Source organism: Phasianus colchicus, chromosome 4 (genome assembly GCF_987193195.1).
Source record: "Phasianus colchicus chromosome 4, bPhaCol1.hap1.1, whole genome shotgun sequence".
NCBI lineage: Eukaryota > Metazoa > Chordata > Aves > Galliformes > Phasianidae > Phasianus > Phasianus colchicus.
Window position 1 is genome coordinate 64121798 of NC_143439.1, and position 22616 is coordinate 64144413.

The 22616-nt window shown below is 39.1% G+C and overlaps 1 protein-coding gene across 4 annotated transcripts in view; it reads left to right on the forward strand.

Moving 5' to 3' along the window:
- Nucleotides 1-22616, forward strand: part of ZFYVE28 (zinc finger FYVE-type containing 28) — a 144422-nt gene that overhangs the window by 117246 nt on the left and 4560 nt on the right. For 2 of the 4 annotated variants that reach the window (XM_031588288.2, XM_031588289.2), the window contains 3 exons: nucleotides 10866-11020; nucleotides 11554-11670; nucleotides 13328-13432. In XM_031588288.2, the coding sequence (XP_031444148.1) occupies nucleotides 10866-11020; nucleotides 11554-11670; nucleotides 13328-13432 (377 nt within the window). The remainder of the gene's footprint in view (nucleotides 1-10865; nucleotides 11021-11553; nucleotides 11671-13327; nucleotides 13433-22616) is intronic. The other 2 variants (XM_090139740.1, XM_090139741.1) reach the window with 1 other exon arrangement.

The following is a 22616-nucleotide window of genomic DNA, read 5'->3' on the forward strand; positions in this document are numbered from 1 at the left end:
ATTCATCCCTCCTAACCTTATGCACCAGACCAACACACCTCAATCAGAAGTTTTGTTGCTTTAGGTTCCCTGTTTTATCAAGGGAGAAAAACAATTCTTAGTTAGGTGTGTTTTATTCAAATGCATCTACACCACAAAGTTTCAGGCTTAAAACAGAACTGTAATTATTTATTTTTATTACCGACTGTCCTGATGAAATATTTGCCTGTAGAGCACGAGTTGAGGGGCAAAAAAAGTACAGAGGATTCCTGAAGAGGCTTTGTTTATGAAGTTTGATTTCACTTGTAGCAGATCTGGTTAGATAGTTAAACTAGAAGTTAAAATAAAACTTTCAGAAGTTAAACTTCCATCCCTGTTCAGAAGATATTTTGCAAAATGTACTATCCAGATTTGAGATCCCTATATATAAAGTTTTCAACTTTCTTAGTGAAGAGTAAATATACTCTCTGTATTTCAGAAAGTTCCAGAGATACTGTGTTTTTATGCAGACTCATGTGAGTTTGCATCATTTTCTCTTACATCAATGTGAATGTGGAGTAATACAGCTTGCTTAAGTGCAAATCAGATGTTTGTAGCTACAGCAGGGAAGTGGCAATTGGTCCATTGCTTATATTAGCTCTGGGAAATGATGCATCCTGGTTTTCCTTTTTACTGGTATCTGTTTCCTAGATGTAATTTTTGGAGCAATTTTTAATATAACTCATTGTAAATAGGCAGCTAGTGCTTCAGTACAACGCTGGGCACTTATCCATTTCATTGTGAGAAGTACTAAAGTCAGTGGCTTTTAAAAATAAACTGTTTGTAGAAATTTGTTTGTCTGTCAGCTTTCAACATGCTTTAAAATTATCAGGCAGGATCCTGAGGGAGCCATTAATTTGAGTGGAAACAGAAGTGAAGGCTATTTGTGTGCTAACTGAATGAGATAACTTGATATGCTTAAAGCCAAGAATAAACCAAAGTTCTTTGAAAGACTGGAGCTGAAGATGGCCATGAAACACAACTTTCTGGAATAACGAGGGGGGGAAAATGAGGCAGAAGAAAAACAAGTAACTATAATTATTTGACTTCAAGCCTTCTTGGAATTCTTTGTCAAAAATGATGCAAAGGAAGAAGAAACACCAACAGATCTGCATTCAAGTAATTTGCCTGCCTGAAGAACGTGGTAAAGCCTACTTCTTCATTTTGGGGTTATGATAAGTATGATAAGTCAGTAAATGGTAACTTTAAAAAGTAACTTTCCAAAGCAACCTTAATGTTGTAAGACATGCCTTCACTGGTCACTTTTTTTTTTTTTTTAATGTCCCTGTGTCCTAAATACTAATATTTTGTACTATTGTTTTTGTGCCATTACAAGAATTGGTGGTGAGTTTTTAGCCTGTGTTACGTACAGTTTATAAGGGAGGTATCTAAAGTGTATTGTGGCTCAAGCCTGTGCCAAAGCAGCAAGACTCTGCCAGCAATTAGAGCAGGATGTTTATCTGTCTGTTAGAGTATTTGTATCTGCATGCATTGGGCCAAGTCCAAGATTGCTGGATGTAGTTGAAGAACATCATTTACTGTATTGCATAATTTCAGTATATCCCTGTTTGAATGAACACATACATGTGAAACAGGGTTATCTCAGTATACAAATGAGAAAGATGAGATTTTGGTTATCTGCTTCTGAGCCTGCAGGGAGCTGCCTTGCCAGCCAGCTCCTGTTGGCTGGATCTTTCCTTACAAACACACACATTACACTGTTTTTCTTCAGCAGAACTCAGTGCCTCAGTGGGAACATGAGAAGTCAACAGAACTTAGTTGTTCAGCAGGACTTAAAGGAGAATTCATTTCCTTCATTTTATGGTCCAGTGTTAACCATTAATCTGTCCTATGAAAACTGCAGCACAGATTATTTGCACACAAGAGATGGCAACTGCTCCTGGGGTTGGTCAAGGAGGTGATAGTGTGGGGGACAACAAATGTGCCACCAATCTGTTCCATTGGTCACAGTCACTTGATCATCTGTGTCTCCAAATCTTCCCTCTTGCAGTTTTACAATCGCACTTGTTTAAGCTGTACAGAATAACAGATGAATTCAGAATTCACTTTGGTGGGCATTTCTGATTTGATCAATTAATTTCTTTAGATTTTCCTTCCTCCTTTTTCCCTCCTTATGGGAAGGCTGCTCATTGGCAGTTGGACTAGGTGATCTTAGCCATCTTTTCCAACCTTAATGTTTCCATAAGTGGCAAAAGATTGATGATAATCGCAGTATACTGTACTGGAATCACAGAAATAAAAAGCTCAGTGGGAAAAGTTGTAGGACAGGAAAGGGTTCTATACCTTAAGAAAATTAAAATGACTTCTGAAATAAATGCTATTACTTCCTGATGGTTTTGAGCCGCAAATTTTCAGTCCATGTTTCAAACACTGTGAGTCTGTGCTGCTTTGTATAGCTCTGTCACTCAAGCAGTGTGAGGGCAATTAATATGCATATTAATACCATCATAAGCAGACTGCTGTGGGGACTCTCTTTGCTTTGCAGCTAAATCCCTTGCCCCAACCAGCTGAGCAGTACCAGCAAAACAAACCCGTCGGCGCTGATGAGGTCTGTCAGCTTTTGCTTGATTTCAGTCAGTGAGGCATATGTGAGTGCAGCAGATGTCTCTGGTTTCTCACTGCCAGCATCCTTCTTGATGTGTTTCATGCCATCTTGTTCTTCACCCTGCAAGACAAAAAAAATAAATCTCCAAACAGTGCAGCATTTTCTAAAATTAGCATTCCCTTATATAGGAAATTTTGTAAGATAATTCTAGGTAAATTATATGCATAGCTTTGTCTTGAGTAACAAGAAGCTGGTGCAGATTTTATTTTCTCCAGGAGTGAACCAGGCATCTTGTGTGAGCAACTTGTTAACAAGTGCTTGCTGCAGTGCGAAGGTGAAAAACACAGTTGGGAGTTGTTTGTTGGTGGGGCTTTGTTTTGTTTTGTTCTTTCATTACTGAAATGGTAAGGTTCATATTTTAAAGATGTTAAAGCGCCCAATATGCTTGAAGTGAATTAAATATGAAAATGTGTTACTCTCTGTGTAAAAGAAGTGAAATAAGGCAACATTTTAACCTGAGTAGCATCAATGGCAGAGGCAGGGAGTCTGTTCTAGCAAAATTGCTAAATACCCCCACATTTGCCATTGTGGGGCTGTATTCTAGCCAGCATGTTTGGCTGGAGGCAGGCACAAAGTGATCGTAAAGGGTTAGTATTTGTGTTCCTACATAGCTCAATTGTCGTTTCCATTTTTAGTAATTTGGCCACATTTAAAATTATGTTCATTTTAATGACGTGTAAAATCTGCTGCTGAATGTCACTTGGTGTTCTTTCTCTGTGCTTCTAATGGAACAAAGATTGTTGCCTCGCAGAAATTAGATTCTCCTTTACAGATTTTTTTTAAATGCCCCCAAAAAACTTAGAAAAGCATGTTTGGGAGTTTTGAGATTGTGTAATTAACCGCAATCACTATAGCAACTGCAGGTTTCCAGGTTGTTGAATTTTTTAGCAATGCATAAAACCAAGGTTATATTGAAAGAAAAAATACTTACAGCAGCACTGAAGCTGAAAAATGAAGAGAGAGATATTTTCTAATTACAATTTTAAAGCTCCACCTAATACTGTGATTAGCTTTTCTCAGCTTTGATTCCCGTGACTGGATACAGAATTCCTGTGGGATTTGCATGCTTAATGCTTCACCTCTATGTTTTCTATAACCTTTTGTGAGAACTGAAGGAGGTGATAGGAAAACCTTCTGCTGATAAGCTTCCCCATCACTAAGATTTCTTTGTGCTGCAAACTGTTTTCCAGTGCCTCTTCTCCATCTCTGTGTCTGCCACACACAGCAGTTGTAACTGGAGAGTTTCTGCTGGAGTCGGATGCTAAATTATTTCACTTTAAGTTAAGTTATACAGTATAATTGCTTGTGTATTACAGAGGACGCTGCTGAAGAGCTCTATGATATGACTTTGCCACTGGAAATATTTGTATATGACATCGAGTATCCAGGGCAATATGTTCCTGGATAAGATAATAAGTTCTGGATAAGACATGAAAAGCTGGGGCTGCTGCTTTTCTATCATCATAACAGAAACCAGAGCTGGTATTACAAACCATTTCTTCATAAGCACTTAACTATTTCTATTTTCCACTCTTAGTTTTTGCAGTCCAGGGTTATTTTTGAAGTTCAAGTATTTCTAATCTCGTTATTTTTCATTTGCAACATGAGTGAATGTTTGAGAGCTTTAATTGCATGTTTGATTACAGGGAAGCGTCAGAAGCAGAACATCATGGTGGAACGGGGAAAATCTTAGTAGAACCTGAGCAAATCTAACTTCTTATGTTCTCATTTCTATTTCTTTCTTGAATTTTACAATGTTCTTATCTTGCAGATCTTATCCTTCTTTGGTTTGAATTTTAAGAAAAGTGGTAATTATAGTACTTTGCACGTACCTGATATTTAATTTGATGGTAAGAAAGCAGCTGCACTTATTACTAGTGCTCTAAGCAATATGTTCTTATTCCTATAGACATTTTATCCATAACAAATAAAAAAACGTTCTTTGGAAGACTGCAGTATCCAAGCCAGTAACTCCTGGGCTGGCAATGTCATTCATTGTAACTCCCTCTTGGAACACAGTATCACGGCATTCTTCTGAAAAGCCAGGCTGGAGTGGTAATGAGTTTTGAATAAGGCAGTTGTGTAGGTAGAGTTTCTTAGCATGGATCTGCTTAGCAACATGGTGCTTCAACAGGTGTGTTTTTTCAGAAGTCCAGCAAGGTGTGCACAACAGCAGTGCTCTTCAGTTTGAGAAGCTAAAGGAAGGATTCAGGATGACTTTCCAATGGAGCAGGTAGCTGCTGAAGCTGCCAGGTTGTGGGTAGAGGACTTCAAACTCAGTTTTCTCTGGTTGAAGATATCAGTTGGAACACTGAATCACCCTGTTTGCCAAATTATTTATTTTAGTCTGCTCTCTTCAGCAGGGGCAAAAAAAAGGCTAAGAAAGAGCTTCTGCAAGTCTTGCAGTTATAGAAAAATACTTCTACTGTGGACTTCAAAAGGCAGACAGCAGATGAGGCTTATAGCATGTGTTCTGGTATGCATAGAGCTGGTCACAGGAGGTACATGTGTTAATACACGCAGTCGGGTTGCCCAGCTAAGCTGTTATTGCTAGAGGTGTTTGCATGCTGTTGTAGTAGTCATTTCTCAAGGCAATAAAGTTTTGAAGACTTGGGAACATTTTAAGGTGTTTTTTTTCCTTCCTCTTTTGTCTTCTTAAAATAGAGAGAAAATACGTAAGAAATTGCATACAAGAACCCTCTTGCCTAAGTATAATACTAGGGTAGAAAGTCAAGAAATAGAGTTCTGAATTAAAGCTTTTTTAGTCTTCTTTAAATGTAGCTTCTGAGATCATTGATTAAAATACGTGTATGCTATTAACTGAATAATAAGACATGTTCTGAATTTGGTTTAAATGACTCTACAATTGAGTGTGTAGCCACCCACTTCACTTAAAATAATTGTAAGAAGCCATTAATCTCATCATAGTTTCCCTCCCAATCGTATCAGAACTAGTAGTTACTAGAAACAAAAAAAGTTTTTGCCTACTGTTTATTGTAATTTTTTTGTTGTAGTTGTTAGATAACCTGAAAAGAAATACCAGAGCAAAATGCAGGATGGGAACTAGTAATTTTTTTTTTCTTTCTTACATGAATTCACACTTTTCTTATTCAAACCCCTATGATTTTCCTGTTGTCATTCCTCACATATACAACCTTTACCTTTCCCCAGCTATTGTGTGTGATCTTTCAGATGGTCTTTGGAGCAGTCGCCTGTTCTTTTTGCAGAGTGGAACATGATGCTGACGGCAGCCTTCAGGCACTTATGAGGTGCACAAGCGAGTCAGAGTAATAGCTTAGGAGAGATAATTGCAGCTCAGTGGTGGGGTTTCCAGTTACAGCCTACGCAAGCATCAGTGGGATGGATGCAGCAGTTACCCAAGTAGTTCTAGCAGCTCTCTTCAGACAATAGCAGACTTGCCTGCAAAAAAGGGATCTTTTTTACTTAAAATACAAGCGAATTTGGATGAGAGAGGAAAAAAACCTTAAATATTGTACATTGGAGAAGTGTGCGTTACTGATATTAGACACAGAGCACAAAGTGGATGTTTTGATAAATTCTGTATGATCGAAAATGAAAGCCAGGGAGCTTATGAGAAAATTATTTGAGGAAATAGTATGTAAGTATTTAAGACCAAATATTTGAAACATACACATAGGGAACTTTTTGTACGTGGTACAGCTCTATGTTTATAAGATGTTAAAAAAAATACAGCATTTTGAACAGTGAACATGAGAGGATAGTCACTGAATTGTGTTTTAACACTTTTCAGGTAGGCATTTGTAGTGTTGCTCATAAAACTTCTGAATGTTTGAGTTGGGTTGAGTTTGTCTTTCTGGAACTTGATCCCTCCTGATTTAAAGTAGTCTTTAAATCAGATCTGAAAAGTAGTTGTTGTTTAAAATCTTGCACAAGATCAGAAACATAGGGGATGGTCTTACTTTCCTTTAAAAACTGCTGATGTAGTTGTGCTATGTTTAGTAGAATAGATACATTGGATTTTCTTTCTCCTCTGCAAGGAGTGACCACCTGGTGCTTATCCACTCTGGTGTGTATTTAATGGATACTTAAGGTATTCAGCTGTTTGAGGAGTAATGCAGAATTCTTTGAGAGATTCTTTTATGTTCTGCATTCAATAGAGAACAGATTTTAGGTTTTGTGAACCAAGTACTTGTAAATTTGAAAAGAAGCATCTATGACACGTTACAGACTTCTATTGCCACTGCCTGTTTTTTTGAGCACAAACATGAAGTATTTAATTTTAGACTGACTTTGAATCTGGTTGGGTTTGATTGCTCAGTTTTAGGCTTTGCTGCTTTTACTGTTTCTGGATGAGTGTCAGCGCTCAGCAAATGGAGCAGAAGGCATTCAGGATCACAGCTGGTTACCTAAGATGGCCAGTCCGTTCTGAAGATATCGGTCATAACTTCTTCTGTTCCACAGCTCTGCTCCCTGCTCTGTGTATATTACTGCTTAACTTCGCTTTGGAATTTAAAAGCTGTGAAGCGTATTGGTTCCGTGGGTGAAAGGTGATTTTGTGCACAACAAATTACTGGGTTTTGTTTGCTTGTGCATATTGGACTAAATTTCGCAGTCAAGTGTTGAGACAAGGCAGCCGTTCTAGAGAGAAAGCTGTGGTGTGCTGAGGCAGTCCTGCTGCTCTTATAATGTCATCAATGGAGAGTCATTTAAAATCGCTGCGTAAACGTAAGTCAGGTGAAAAGCTGCTTTTTTCTATCTACCAGTTCCTTTATAACTTATAAGCAGATTTATTGTTTGGAATCAACTTTTGACATAATGTCTCCTTTCTTCATATTCACCTTCAGGCATGTTATCTTCGTATTCACCTTCAGGCATGTTATCCTTGCAGTGTTTTCACAGTATGAAAAATAAATACATGATGAGCATTTTTACAATAAGCATTTCACAGAGGGAGCATTTCTATGCCTGTTGTATCTCTTTATAAACTAACTCCTTGGTTAGTGCAGGGGGTTACCTTGAACCGAGAAGGTAGAAAAATAGACAACGCATCGCCAGGCACGTGGTACTTAAATATGTTTATTTGTGTTCTGCAGTGATGCACATTTCTGCAGATTCTGATGGTAAAACATTCTAAATCTGAGCACAGCCTGACGTTAATGAAATGCTTCCTACACACTTGGTATCACATGAGAGTTTTTATCCAAATTATGCATGTTAGATAAGCCTGATAGAAATGGCATTCCTCTTAAAGCTATAAAAATAGCATGAATGAATAATGTGGACAAAAGGTAAGTAAACTCTATAGATCAGAATTCAGGATTGCTTTCTAAATTGTCAGTTTAAAAACCCAGAGATCTCTAACATTTGCATAGATCCAATCCCTGCTGTTTGGAATATTTGGTTGCAAGAGAAGCTGTATATCTGAAACAGTTATGTTTCTGCTCTTCCTGTGTTTTTGACTGTGTCTAAAATATTTTCTGACTACCTTCTTTAGGAGTAAGATGTATTTTCAAGTAAAGAACAGATGGTCATTAGTCACTCTTTGAGAGTCATTTTTGATCTAAATCTGACTGTGTCATATTGGTAAAAGCAGAGTGAACATTTCTTTCTAACTGTGATGATACTTAGGTCTAGTTTTAAATTATTCTTGAATGTTCACTTTTCACTTGGCAGTGGCACAAGCAATCAAAATTGCTTTTTTTCCTGAACCTTTTGTGTATAGAAATCATACTTAGGTATGGTATAGGTCTGTGCATGTGAATGTATGCTGTGAATGCAAGTGTATGTTCATACTGATCTTCATTCCACAGTGCCACAGCAATTCTTATGTGCTCTGTGCTGGGGAGTTTTAAGACAGTCTTGTGATCATAGAATGGCCTGGGCTGAAAAGGACCCTGGGACATAGCCAGCCTTAATGCTGCACCATGCAACACTTGGAGGGAGTCATCCCTGAAACACCGTGGTCTGTGCCCTGCCCTTTGGGTTTGGCTCAGAGTGGGACTTCCAGGGACACTGCTGTGCTGAGATTAAATAGGAGGGCTGCTCCAAAAGTAATGCCTCCTATGTTGTTATGCTGGTCCATGCCAGCAGAGATGGATGTTGATGGTATCACAGTAGAGCTTGTACATACCCACCAATATTCCATTACCATACAATAGGTATAAAACTGATTCTTTAAAAAATATAATAGTAATTTAAAAATGGGTAGACCTTATCTGTCCATGTTAGGAGGCAGACAGAAACCCTTTTGTCTGTTTGTGTAATCATTTCTGCAAACAGAAAATCCTCCAACTCTGTGCCGTTGTGAAGCAAGGGTATCATCCTGGTGCTTAGTAAATTTCAGTTTACTCCTTCATAAGCCACGTTCTTCCATGACCTATTCATCATCTTCAACACAGATCTTTCCACACTGACAGACTTGCTGTTGAATATATACACGTATATCTACATATAAATAGATACAATACATATAGACTCCCACTCATGGTGTATATCATTTATCCTCTACGGAAAAGCAAAGGGAAAATTGAGAGGGAGAACTCTTAGTGTTCTCAGTATTTTCAATAAATCCAGTCAGTCAATCTGCTGAGGGAGCTTTAAACATAAAGCACAACATCTTTTTACTGGAATTTGCTGTTGTTAATAGCAATGGAGACATAAACAGAAATTAGTTTCTTTTAAGTGTACTCCTTACTCAGTATTTGAAAGAATGGAAAGCCAGCTAAAGTACTCACACTGCACATTTTCCACTGATATTTCTATCAATAACTGATCTCTAGTATTTATGTGTTTTCGTTTCTGTTTTTTCTAGGACTTTTGAGATGCATGGCCTAATAAATTCATTTCTACATTTTAAGGATTATCTATATGGCTCACAGAGAGAAATTTCAAAATGATACTCCATAATTTTTTTCTAATAATTATTTTTTTCTAAATGCTGCCTATGTCTTATCCTGCAATAACTGTTTGTCATAGGGATGGGATCTGTTACTTGGTGAATGTTACTTTGGCTTCAGCACTTAATAAAATTTACAGGTTGGGCTTAAAATGTATTAGCAATTACATCCTTGTTCTTACATGCTATTTATGTAGTCAATAATTTTTTTCTATGTTGGTTTTTTTTTTTTTTCATAGTGGATGTCTGTGTAGTAAGGAGTGCTTGAATTCTGGATAGCCTAAGTATGGTTTCAAGTAAAACATTCTAGTTTTCTTTAGTCACTGATGAGATTACTTTATCTCCAGTATGTGGGGAAAATTGTTTTGTGTTCTTCTGTCTTTCATTGTAATAGAGGGAGAGGGCAGTGTCTCCTTCCAGTCAGCAGAGTGGATCCTTAAGACTCTGGTGTGATTGCATTCCATGCTACACTCCCAATTCGGGGTTTTTTGGCAAAGTGCTACATTTTTCCTAAGTATTTCCTTCTTTAATGTGTTTCGATTTACAAGAAGTTTAGGTGATTCCTGATATTTGAAGAATCTGGATTCCTCCCAGAGCTTTCCTGCAGCCTCAGGTCGTTTCAAGCTTTCCTTTCTAAAGATTGGTAGTGATGGAAATCGCTAGCAACCTTGCATCTGGTTTTGAAAAAGAAGGGTTAAGCCTCTAGTAGACACCTGATGACACATATTAATCTCTTTGGAGTTGATGAGCCATTTTCTTGCAATAGTTTGACATTTCAGCAATTTGTATGCTTAGGTATATAAAGAGACTAATCTGTCTCTACTGTGTAAATTATATTTTGTCACCCATTCCATTCTTTATGTAAGGTTATATTTGGATTGTCTTCTCACTATTCTGAGGTAACATAATTCAGAATTTTTTTTTTTCAAATTAACTCCCACATTAATAAATTTCTCATCTGACTTCAGAACTGACCTTCTTATTTTTAGGCTGACATTCCCCTCTTGCATTTTTGGTAGAGTTATGGTCTCAGGACAGAGCTTTTAGTGGGAGTTAATGTGAAAAATAGTCCTGTGCTTTGAAATAGCTAAGGGAAATGCAATAAAATACAGACAAATGATTTTCTGCTTTAAAGTTTTTTGCAACTATGCCACAGAGTGAAAATCAAACATGATGGTGATTGATTGCATGTTGATTACCTTCAGCAAGAATTTACAGCAATTAGTTCTTGTTTGCTATGGAGTATTGCCTGAGTAATAAATCTTTTAGGATTTGCTAAACGTTCTGATCAACAAAGTGAGGACTTACATTACTCTTCTTCTTTATGCCTTTTTTCTCCAACAGCAGTTTAATGACTAGCTCTTGTTCATCCGATGACATTGATCAGGAAGAAATCCAGCTTGCTTTGCAGGCTGCTAAAATAGCCACCCGAGAAAAGATCAGATCCAGATTCCATGGCAGCAATGATCTTATTCACCGCCTTTTTGTCTGTATCTCAGGTATGAGAGTCACAGAATCACAGAGTGTATCTTTTAGTTCTGAATGTAAAAAACACTCTATTTATTATTATTATTATTTAAGGTTTATAAAAATATGTTAGAACAGACTAGAGATTGAAACAGCAGAATGTTGTATTGTGGATCTTATAAGAACCTGTTAACTCATGAAGACCAGCGTACGCAGAGATGCAGACCTCTTAGACCTATAATGATGAAGGTTTAGGGCGCACAATGGATTTGCCTTTGTATTGCTTCCTTTCTCTTTATGATGCCCTATGTCTTCAGGAGAAGAAATAAGATGCAGCTGTTTTATTTTGACACAGGAGGAGTGTCCCCTTTCTGCCAAAAAGACAAGGAAGACGTGCTTCAAATTGCAGCTAACATAAAGGCCAGAATATGGCTTGGCCATTACAGAAAATGAATTTAATTAAATCATCAGTTTTTTTTACTGATACGAGCTAGTGATCTTTCAAATATAAATACCAGGCCATTACTGGTGTCAACAAATGTAATTTTTTTCCTCAAACCCCCAGGAGTTGCTGACCAGCTGCAGACAAACTATGCTAGTGATCTGCGAAGTATCTTGAAGACCTTGTTTGAAGTGATGGCAACCAAACCTGAAACAGAAGACAAGGAAAAGCAAAAGAAAGGTAACCAGATTAAAACATTCTCTGTAGTGAATTTCTGCTGGTGGCCCTGTGTGGAAATATGAACTATTTGACAAGAATTTCCTTAAAGCCGTGCTGAATTTGGACTCACTGTACAACGGTTTTACCTGGGTTTAAAACAAGTCATGAAAATGGACTTTAAACAGGATGAAATCACTGGAATTCTGTGTACTGGGAATATGTGTTATAGCAAATGTTCAAAGCATTCAGAATGTGTCTGCTTTTTTCCATAACTCTGTATAACAGAACAGTGTTTTTAGCCTATTTGGTCATAATGTGATGTAGGCAATGTTTGGAGTTCACAGATTGCATTTTTACTTTTATTTTTCCTTGTTCTATTTCACAGTGGATGCTTTTTATTTTAGCAAGATAGGTATCTGTTTGTGTGGTGTTTTTGTTTGTTTGTTTTTGCTTCTGGACTTTAAATAGCCACACAAGAAAAGCAGACTATAAGATATGAAAATGCCCAGTATGATGCTGGGATCTGGCCTGTTTTATATAAATCACAGAATGATGAGTTTGTCTTCAAAATAGAAAAAAATAGCCTCTTTTCAATTCTAGATAATTCAGATAAAGGAGCCAGAACTGAATTATCAACCAGTGCAACATTTTTTTTATTCATTTTTCCTCTATCACCATTTGGATTATTTCTTTTTCAAAGATTCAAGTCTGCTAATCTACCTAAAAATAACCATGCCATCTCAGTAATACTGCAATTACCATTGTCCTTGTTGTGATTACACCTGTCAGCATCTAAAGGTAATCAGAGCTCCTTTCTTTCCTCAGGACTGAAAAGTTTTTCTAGCCTCTTCTCCACTTCTCCATGTTTCAATGAGGATTTCTGGTGTTTCGGGTTTTTTTTTAATTTTTTTTCCCCTGGAGATTTTATGTAGAACACTGTGTTAAAAGTTGGTTAAATTTAGCAGAAAAAACTCCACTGCAATTCAGCTATGCAGTGGAATAGTGCACAACATGCACTGAAGTCTTCAGTTACTTGCAGCTGAAACTTCCCTGGCATTTGGTGGTGGCAGGATGTATTGATGTGAAAAGAGACTGACTTTTCACTGGCAAGAAAGAAAAGGGGGTAGACAGAGGTAGGACAAAAATGAAAGAGGTGGATCAGAGACCTACTGAATATTCAAATGAAAATAATGAAGAAACTGAAGGTTTACAGAATTACCACTAGGAAATAAATGGTAGGCAGTGATACTTACTTGGAAAGATTTCCAGTAAATGAATTGTTAGGTTAAAAAAAAAATAAAAAAGCGTGTTAACAAAGGTAAGTATAAACAAAATAAGTGAATGAAAGCCAGGAACTCCTGAGGTGATGTTTCTCTTTGTGATCTGTATGATACACCTAGGGATTCTCTGTTTTTATCTACTTTGTGAAGTATGCAAAGTTGAAAGCTAAGAAATATAGGATGCAGCTAAGCTGCTGTATGTCTTGTAACAATATCTTTAATTGCTCTTGTTGTTTCAAAGAAGGATTTTTTTTAAGTGTCAGGGTAAAGAAAGAGCAAGAAGTATAAGAAGCCACATATTGATTCTACTGGTATCTAATCCTTGAAGTCCTAACTTTGGTCTTTTAGGTACAAATTGGAAAAATGTGAATTCAGGTACTTTTTGCTTTGTTTTGCAGTTAATCAGGGTTTAAGAAGCGCAGCACTGGAAGACTGTGCTTTATGTCAAGAAAGTATATCATCCTCAGAACTTGCAGCAAAAGCCAGAGACGGGGACTTCGAAGGTACTTTCTTTGTTGTTTTTTTTTTTGTAATTAAAAGTGAGATGATACCGATGTTAATTTTTTTTTAATTAAAATGAGATGATGCAGGCATAAAAAAAAAATCCATGTTGAAATAGAAAACAAAGACTAAAACTAAAACCTCTTTTCAAGTTTGGCTCTGGGAAAGGAATATAAAATGTTGTCATTATATGGTCTAGAGACAAACTATGTATGTCTTCAAGAATTTTTTCTGACTTTCTCATGAAACTCTGTGATCTACAAATTGTCATAGCTGTTACGGCTGCTTCTGTATCAGTGAAAGAAGGTTCTCCATAGTAAAGACTTTAATACAGCAAGTGACACTGCATGTGACAGCTCTCAAACAGCTGTGTAAGTTGTACTGCTGTAAGGAAGGTGGTGCAGCCAAATCTAAGGGCAGCTCTTATGTCTTTAGCTAGATGTAGAGGTTCTACTTTTTTTCCCCAGTAGAAATACTTTTCATATTTTATACACATCTGTGTCTGAGGAAAATGATCAAAATACTATGGTTACTGTTTTCAAACTCTTCGCCATATTACTTCAAAGCAAGGAAAAGACAGTTCTAGTAAATCTTCTGAGGGTACTTAAATCTCACTGACTGTAAGGTTAAGAGTGAAGGGAAGTGCATAATAACTGAAAGTTTGAGTCAGGATTCAAGCATTATGAGACCTTTTATGAGAAGTTTCTACTTTGTGTTTTGAATCGGAGCTGCAGGAGTGCTTAGGAGTCAGTTATGACTGCAGCCTTATTATAGTAAAGATTGTATAAAAAATGGATTGAAAGAAATCAAAGCACTTGCAGTCAAAATATAAGAAAAAAAATAGATGTATGAGATGGAGCAAACAGGAAAGCAGCTGGCTTTGATTGTCAGGGCTGTTTTTGGAGAGGTGTTGTCTCTGGTCAGGTATAAAACACTAGACAACCAGAAACTGTGAAAATATATTTAAACTTCCCTGAAGTTTAGGTGTGCAGTAACTTTGCTGTGCTTTGTTCTGTTGTTGTCCATTTGCCCATGTACATCTTTGGTTCCTCCAGTCAGGTTTTGAATCCAGGATGATGTGAGTGATAAGCAACATACATCTCAGCTTGTATGCAGAAAGGATGACCAACAGTCAAGATATATTAATTCATGTTGTTTGTAATAAAGATCAGAAATCACAGGAAAACAACAGCCTTAAAGATTAGATTTGAAAGAAATGTATGTATTTATAAATTGTTTTGTGCTTATATAAAACTCATGGATAGCTTGCTAACCCTTCTTCTGTAGCTACAGGCTAGAGGATTTCAAATCTAATCTATTTATTTAGAGCAGCAGGGCTAATTTATGTAAAATGTACTGTAGAAAAATTATTCCTTCTGGAGAAAATGGTTTGGGGACAGATAAAAGTAAAGAACTATTCAGAATAGTTTTAATTGATTTTTCTATTGTGCCATAATTGAGAATGTGACAGAAGGCACAGTGAAGAACAAATCTTTAAGCAAAATATCTGCCATATACAGGCTGACGTGGAAAAGAATGCAAGAGATGATTCACTCCCTACCATTTTGGTTTATTTTCTTTTGTTTTGAATCGATCCCTGATGCTGTCAGTGTATTTGACTTCCAGAATTGAATGCAAGCTTTTCTGAACTGCGGGGTGCTGAATAACCTTCTCACAGTGGATGTATACTTCCTCAAAGCAAATTCACTTCCTTCCTATGGCATGTTATTCAGCTTTTAAGACTTTTATCTTATCGTGATAAGATTTTGTGTATGGAGAAGCACGGCTTCTGAACTGAGATGCTGTTTATAGGAACAGAGAGCATCAGTCTTGATGTTATAACTGGCTGTCTTGGAGCGTGCTAAGGGGGAGTCTTCGGTGATCCCAGTAATCCCAGTTAAGTACCGGGAGCTCCAATAGCCCCTGCAGCACCCAGACAGTGTAAATCAGGTGTGTCTCTGCCCTATGAGGGTGGTAAAACCCACCCTGTAGTTTCAGTAGCATATGGAGATAACTACAGTGGAACAGATCACTGCCAGCAACTTTGTTTGTAAATAGCATGTGTGTTTCACGTATGTCTGTGGGACAGAAGCAGAGCCTTGTGGGATAATCCAAGTCCCTTTTGAATAAGTAAATTTGGATCCCAGAATCAGCTTGGCTGTCTTGGCACCGTGTTTTTCTATGTTGGCACCTTCCTTAAGTGGGGTCTATACTCTTGCAGTTACCCTGCTTTTGATACCTGTCCTCACTCACCAGGAAGGCTTGGGTGAGTCTGAATCCATGTCCTTGCAGCCTTCTTTGGGAGTCTTACTTGGCTGGTGTGTAAATGCTCATGCTATTAATAGCTGCTTGTACAAACCAGTACTGCTACTCTGTGTAAACTGACTTCTTCAGTCTGCTTTGTGATACAGCGTTCAGATGGACTAATGGGCAGAACTTTGTCAGAAAGAGGCACATATCACAATTACAAAATCACAGATTGATTGAGTTTGACAGGGACCTCAGGGTCCCTCTGGTTCCACCCCTGCTCCAGGAGGGCTCCCTGAGCAGGATGCCCAGGCCCATGTCCAGGCTGCTTTTGGAGATCCCCAAGGAAGAGAACCTATAATGTCTTTGAGTCCCTGTGCTAGAGCTCCATCACTCACGTAATAAACGTTTCCTGATGTTTTGATGGAACCTCCTGTGATTCAGCTTGTGCCTATTGCCTCCTTTCCTGGCATGCAGTACAGCTGACAAGAGCATGGCTTGGTCTCTTTTGCAGCCCCCCTTGAGTTATTTGTGGACATTGGCAAGATTCCACCTGAACCTATTCTTCTCCAGGCTGAGCAGCCCCAGCTCTCTCAGCCTCTTCTCATAAGGAGAGGTGCCTCAGTCTCTCCATCATCTTGGTGGTCACCAAGTAGTTCACACTGGACTATTTCCAGTATGACCAGATCCTTTTTATACCAGGAGGCATTACAAAATGATAGAGGGTGCAAGGAAGCATGGAGATGAGCTCTGACTTCCAAACCAGAACAAACCAAGATCTACAGGAAGGAGCACCTGAAGTGGATTGTTTTGTTGCATCCGTGGAAACTGTTAGAAATGTCCATCTTGTCCCCTTTCCAGAACATTCCAGACTTCTGTCCTTTCAGGCACAGGTCACACGGTGTCATTGCTGGCAAAGCTCTGCAGGCTTGTATCTACTACCTGTCACTGAGATACTTAGTGAGAGCTAATGGGATACAATCTTTGCTGTCTCTAAGGCATCCTCCTTGAGATGGGTAATTGCAGCAGTATTTTAACCTCAGCAGATACCTGCTTTCCTCCCCACTTACATAATTGTTGCAGGTCACTGTGAAAGCAATAGCTCCAGACATTGTGCGGGGTGATGTTTGGATACATATGAAGTGGTCTCGTGGTTTGGACAACCTTTGCTGTGTTAACAGTGTTCCTTATTTGTTGCAGCAAGCCTGTTGGCTGCATCCTTCAGGCTAAAGCTGGGCAGTAGGCCACCAACAGGAATACACTGCAGCTGTCATGTAAATGGGTTCAGTGCAAAGTCTGTGATCCTTGCACCAATCTATTGATGTCATTGCACCAAAATTAATTATATCCAATTTTTTACATCATTTCTACACTTAAAATCTTAATGATTTCAGCAAAAAGTGAAGCAATTTAAAGCAGATGAGCACGTAGGTAGGCTCCTTCCTTCTACCATAATGGCAGAATACAGGAAAGCTCTTTCCAACTATCAAATAAAAATCTTTTACCACAAGGACCAAATGCTAAAGGTTGTATTCAAACAATATTAATTAATAATAAGCAACAACCAAGCCTAGCAACCCAAACAAAACAAACAAACAAAAAAAGAAGTGTTAAGACTTTCCTTGAAGGTTCCAGCCTCTACTTAGATTATAAAAATGAATCAGTTGTTTTTGTCAGATTTCTCATTCTTACCCTATATAAAACCCACCAGCTGGTCTGGGTCATAAAACAAGTATGAATGCTTATTATGAGCCAACTGACATTGGCAAGAGTATAAGAATTGGATCCTGTGACCTCCTGAAGGCTGAAATACAATATACTACAGATTAATTGGCATCCCAAAACAAAAGCATTTTCATTTTCAGAAGTCCAGATGAGCCTGTGGTGTATACATCCATCTTTGCTTTCCTAACGCTCTAGGGGTTTTTTTTGTTTTGTTTTGTTTTTTGAGGAAGCATATTTATAATTTATAGTTGTAAAAAGCATTCTGTTTTTTAAAGAGAGAGAATGCAATATATTCTCCTAGAATATAAGATGAATTCATGCAGTATTCCATAAATGAGTTTTGAATGTAATAAAATATGCTCTGATCTTATGATGGAGAAGGTGGCCAGTGGGTACAAAGTCTGTTGTACACAGATCAAACGGTGGTGGCAGCTGCTCAGAAACAAGCAGGTTGGGTTCCTTGGTAGTAGAAGTGATAACAGAAGGGCTGTGTGTCCTGGGGACTTCTGTGGTATTGCCTTTATCCCTCTGCCAGAGGTGACCTGGCAGCCTGCACAGGGAAAGGGCTACTGGGAAGTTCTCAAGCTCTGCTGTGGGTCCAGCCAGTCAGATAATAAACTGACCAAGGCATCTGGGACTCGGGGTGGGTAACATGAGTCATATAGGGATTAAAGCAAACATTTGTATTTGAAAATAGAAGAAAATTACTTTTCGGTTAACCTACTTAAAGCACATCCCAACTAGGTCAGGGCCATGTTGCTCCCAGAGACTTAATTTGAAACATAGAAATGTGATATCTTTATGCAGTTTGTGTGTCTGGGATCTTGATTCCAGTCCCAACACAACATTTACTTTGTATTTGCCAGCAGTTTCCTATATATACACAGTAAATTCTCTTCTTTGTTTTGATAAGGATTTGTGTATATTCCTTTATTTATCAGTATATAAATGTGATGGAACATAAGTCCCTGCTTTCCCTGAGGAAAGGTGAATATTTTAATGTGTCAGTGTCATGAAGTTACAGGCAAGCTAACAAAACAGGTTGTATTCCTGTTGTAGGAACAAGCATGAGACATTCAGAAATCAAAAGGTTTTCTCAGGGAAAACCAGAAAGCATTAGGAAGCCGTTTGTTCTCTAGAAAAATACTTTCTGTAGCATCCCACTGCTCTCTGCAGCCATACATTCATTTTCACTCCCGTTCCTGTCCTGTTTATACAGAACTGCCCTGCTCACTGCCACCTGCTTATAACTCCAGCCACAATCCATGTGCTGTGCCTGCCAGTACAAATAACTGCTTGTGCCAAATGGTGTTAGCATCTGTTTGCTGCACAACAACACGTTCTTAATCCTCTATCCCTTCCCATCCCATAACTTTCCAGCCCACCCACTTCTGTCTACGAGCTGCTCCTCACTGCTCTCCAACCAGCAGCACTAGCACAGTTCAGTAATTTATGGTCCCAAAGCTCGAGCTCTTGTTCATGTTGCCATATGAAGTCACAGTGTCAAGAAAACCTGCCTGCGCTACTGTGTGTGCAGAACCTAATCACCATCAGCCCAGAATTAGCTGTCAACCCCAGCTGAGTGTTTCCATTTTTCTTTTGTCCTCTGTATGCCTGTGGCTACGCTATTATTTATAGTGATGACCAGCAACACTTGCTAAATGAAAGAAGTTAAATTGTTGCACAGTTCAGTGGCCAAACAAGTTGTCTATATAACTTCTCATTTTTTAATTTTTTAGCAGCTCTGCTTCCGTTGCACAAGAGAGGAATTTAGTGTAAAGTTTCCTAAAATAAGGCACTGTTTTATAATCAGCTGGGCACATTCAATTATGCATGCAACATTATGAGATTTCCAATTGTACAGTTTTGAGGTAGCATTGCAGTAATTCAGTGTGACTTCTGTTTCAAAAACTTGCCCGTGATCTCTTATCTTTTCCAATGCGATCTCTCTCTGTCAGCACAGTGTGGAACATGAGACTTCATTGCAGAGGAGATAACACCCCATAACTACTGTACAGCACCAGCTCATTTGTCTCCACAGTGACGTAATTGAGATTTCGATTAGGTTTGAATTTTCTTCACCCTCAAAATACACGTTTTAGTGTTCTGCTGGCATGTGGTGTAGATCTACAGTGTCAACTTGATTCTAGTTTTTAGAACCTGTGTCAAGAATGTTATTAGAGAAATACTTGCCCTAAATGTGTGTTATTATAATATGTAATTTTTAAATCACAATCTTTAGGCTTCAGAATATGTTTTATTCTCTGTTCTGAAGAGAAGACTAGATTAAAAAAAGAAAAAAAAGAAGAAGAGGGGAGTGGTGCAAAGGGAGAACAGGACATTCTGGGAGAAATCCAGAAGATGGCTGTTCTGGTTGTTGGTAGCTGTTACAATGGACTCCTAGTAATGGTTAGTTAGCCCATGGAATGAGTTGCTGATCACACACCTGTCCAGAGCAGACACAGCATGTTGTGGTCAGGATTGCCTTCTATCAGAGCTCTGCCAAGCTGTGCCCCCAGCTCCCTAGCTTTGTGCAGAGGTTCCATCCTAAGGAAGCCATTTGGCAAAGCTGCTCTCGAAGCTAGCCAGCCTGTACCTCTGTTTTCTCCCTCACCTCCCCCCGCCCCAATTTTCATCAAATAATATTCTTGAAGCAGAAAATTATTTTAATTGAAAAATTTCAAGCCAGCTGTAATCAACACTGAATCTACTGAGCAAGGGAAAAGATTACTGTGGTACAATTGCCTCCAAGGAATCTTAGATAAAAGTTGGAGTCTACCCAGAATGACATGTGGAAAATTGAATGTCATAAGGGACAAAAAGGTTCGTTTCACCACGGAAGTTGAAGTGAGAGGTGAAGTCATGTCACCCTAATTCTCCGCTTTTTATACTTAAAACTGAATTTACCATGGACCACAGTTCCTGCATTCATTGAGAGAACTGCAGCAAGGCAGCCTGACCTTTCTTGCAGCTGTGAGGATGATGCATGTTGATGGCTACAGAGGTATGACTTTTCACAGGCTGCAGGAACAGCCCTCCTAAGGATGATTGCTAAACATGTACTCAGAGTAATGCATGATGTGCTCTAAAGTCTATTATGCATTGATTTGGGAGGAACTTCCAGATGGAGTTCTGCATGAGGGATATTTGGTAAAAACAGAAGATGAGGGATCCTCTGAGCTGTCAGGCACTGCAGTAAGCTTAGGGCTCAGCAGGGAGTCAGGGTGTGCTTGCTTTCTAATGTGTTTGTTTTCTTTCAGTCTACAGATTTGCTAGATAAAGGCAACTTGCAGGCTCCAACACCTCTGGGGATATTTTCTGCCCACCTCACCCAGTCTCTTGTGTCTCAGTGTCACAGTGCACTTGTGCTCTCTGAAAGAGCTCAGTGTCACTTCCGAGCTGTGGCTCTACAGTGTCAGAACTTGGATTTGGACAGTATATGCTCATAGAGAGTTAGTTCAGTTTTTAATTCTGATCTTTCAGTCTTCCGGGTTGCTGCTGCCAAATGCACTGAACTCTCACTGAGGCATACATACACTGCAGTGCATCCTGATGCTGCTTCAGTCAGCGCTGCTGATGGATCCGGGTGCAGGCTCTCTTAGCCCACCTTGAGACACAAACGTTACCCTTCTTTTGGTCAGGTTACATTTGGCTGCAGCAGTTTTGCAGCAGGCATTTAATCAAAATAAATTCATGTGGGCTTTTTGACATTGTTTCTAGTGTCTGAATTTTGTCGTGATCATGTTTTTCTTCTTAAAGTTCCACCGCTTTGGATTCATATGAGATTTTAACTTCTGTAGGATAGAATGAACTTTTTTAGCTACTGAGGTTGCAGAGACATGTAAAGGTGAATTCTGAAAGCTACAGTACAAAATGAAACAGAAGACCATAAAGTTTCTCACTTTATTGGCTGTCATAATGAAAGACTTCTGAATAGTTTGGAATTGGAAATGCTGTTTCTCTTTTTCTTCAAATGTCTTCTTTAGTTTTCACACCATTTCATCTTGAGTTGTTTTTTTCCTTTCTCTAAACTTACTCTTCTTCATTAAAATACTCATTTCACTTCTTTTCTCTGCCTTTTTCCTGTACACGCTTTTCATGTTTTCTTCTAAAATTCATTTCTCTACTCTGTCTCGTTAATCCCTTCCCTCCCTTCCTCCTCCTCTTTGATGTTTCTGCCGTGGTCTTTAGCTGTTTCCCAACAGATTTCTTAGCTCTTATTGCCTGATAAAGCAGAGGGCCAATTAGCCCACAAGCGAACCTTTCCTCCAAGCCTGCTGCAAGTCCCCGAAGCACAGGCAGGCAGGGCTTCTGAGACTGGATGCTTCCATCTGCTGCTGTGTTCAGAGCAGCAGAGCCCGAAGAAGGACTGTAATGGTAAAAGCCTTTGGGTGCAGTGCTGCTGCCCTGCTCCCGGCCTGTCTGTGGGATAATGCTGGAGGTTTAAGCTCCTCACACTAAAGCTTCATACCCTCGTGAGGCTGCTCTTCTGAGAATATTTCCAAAACCTGTTCTATAAAAAGCCTGATGACTCAGTCCTTAATGTATATAAGTCAGAAGGCTGCTCCCAAGGTTGAGTGAGATGAAGCTTGAGACAGGACCTAGGGATGCGGGTCCTGTCACCACTGGGGCTTGTGTGATCTTTCCCAGCCTCATCTTCCTGTGAGTGCTGGAAGGTCCGGGCTGGGCTTCATTCCTGAGCAAAGGCAGAACCCCAGAATGAAGCTTCTGTCTCTATCCAGCGTAAAGAGCATTCCATTCTTTATATTGAATGGACGTTACATGTGGAAGCAAAAGCACAGGGCTGATGACCCCCAGAGGTTCCTATTTCACCATAGCATGAGTGTACGATTTGGCTGTACTGTGCTGATTTCTCCCCACAGAGTGGTGACTGAAAGCAGACAACGCATGCATGGCATTTTAAATGTTACACGCCCTTATGTAACAAAGTGTTACTATTTGGGGTGTGCTGCAGTGCAGCTGACTTTGGTGCAAGGAATTTGGGCATTAGGAGAAGCCAGAAGCAAAGGGCCACAGCGCTGGGTTGCATGGCTCTAAGTGCTTCAGTGTGCTGGGTCTCTGTCTGGGGGCAGGTGTCTCAGGCTGCCCAGAGGGCTGTGTGTGCCCCATCCCTGGATGTGCTCAAGGCTGGGTTGGATGGGCCCTGGGCAGCCTGAGTGATGAGGGTAGCCAGCCCATGGCTTTGGTTGGGTG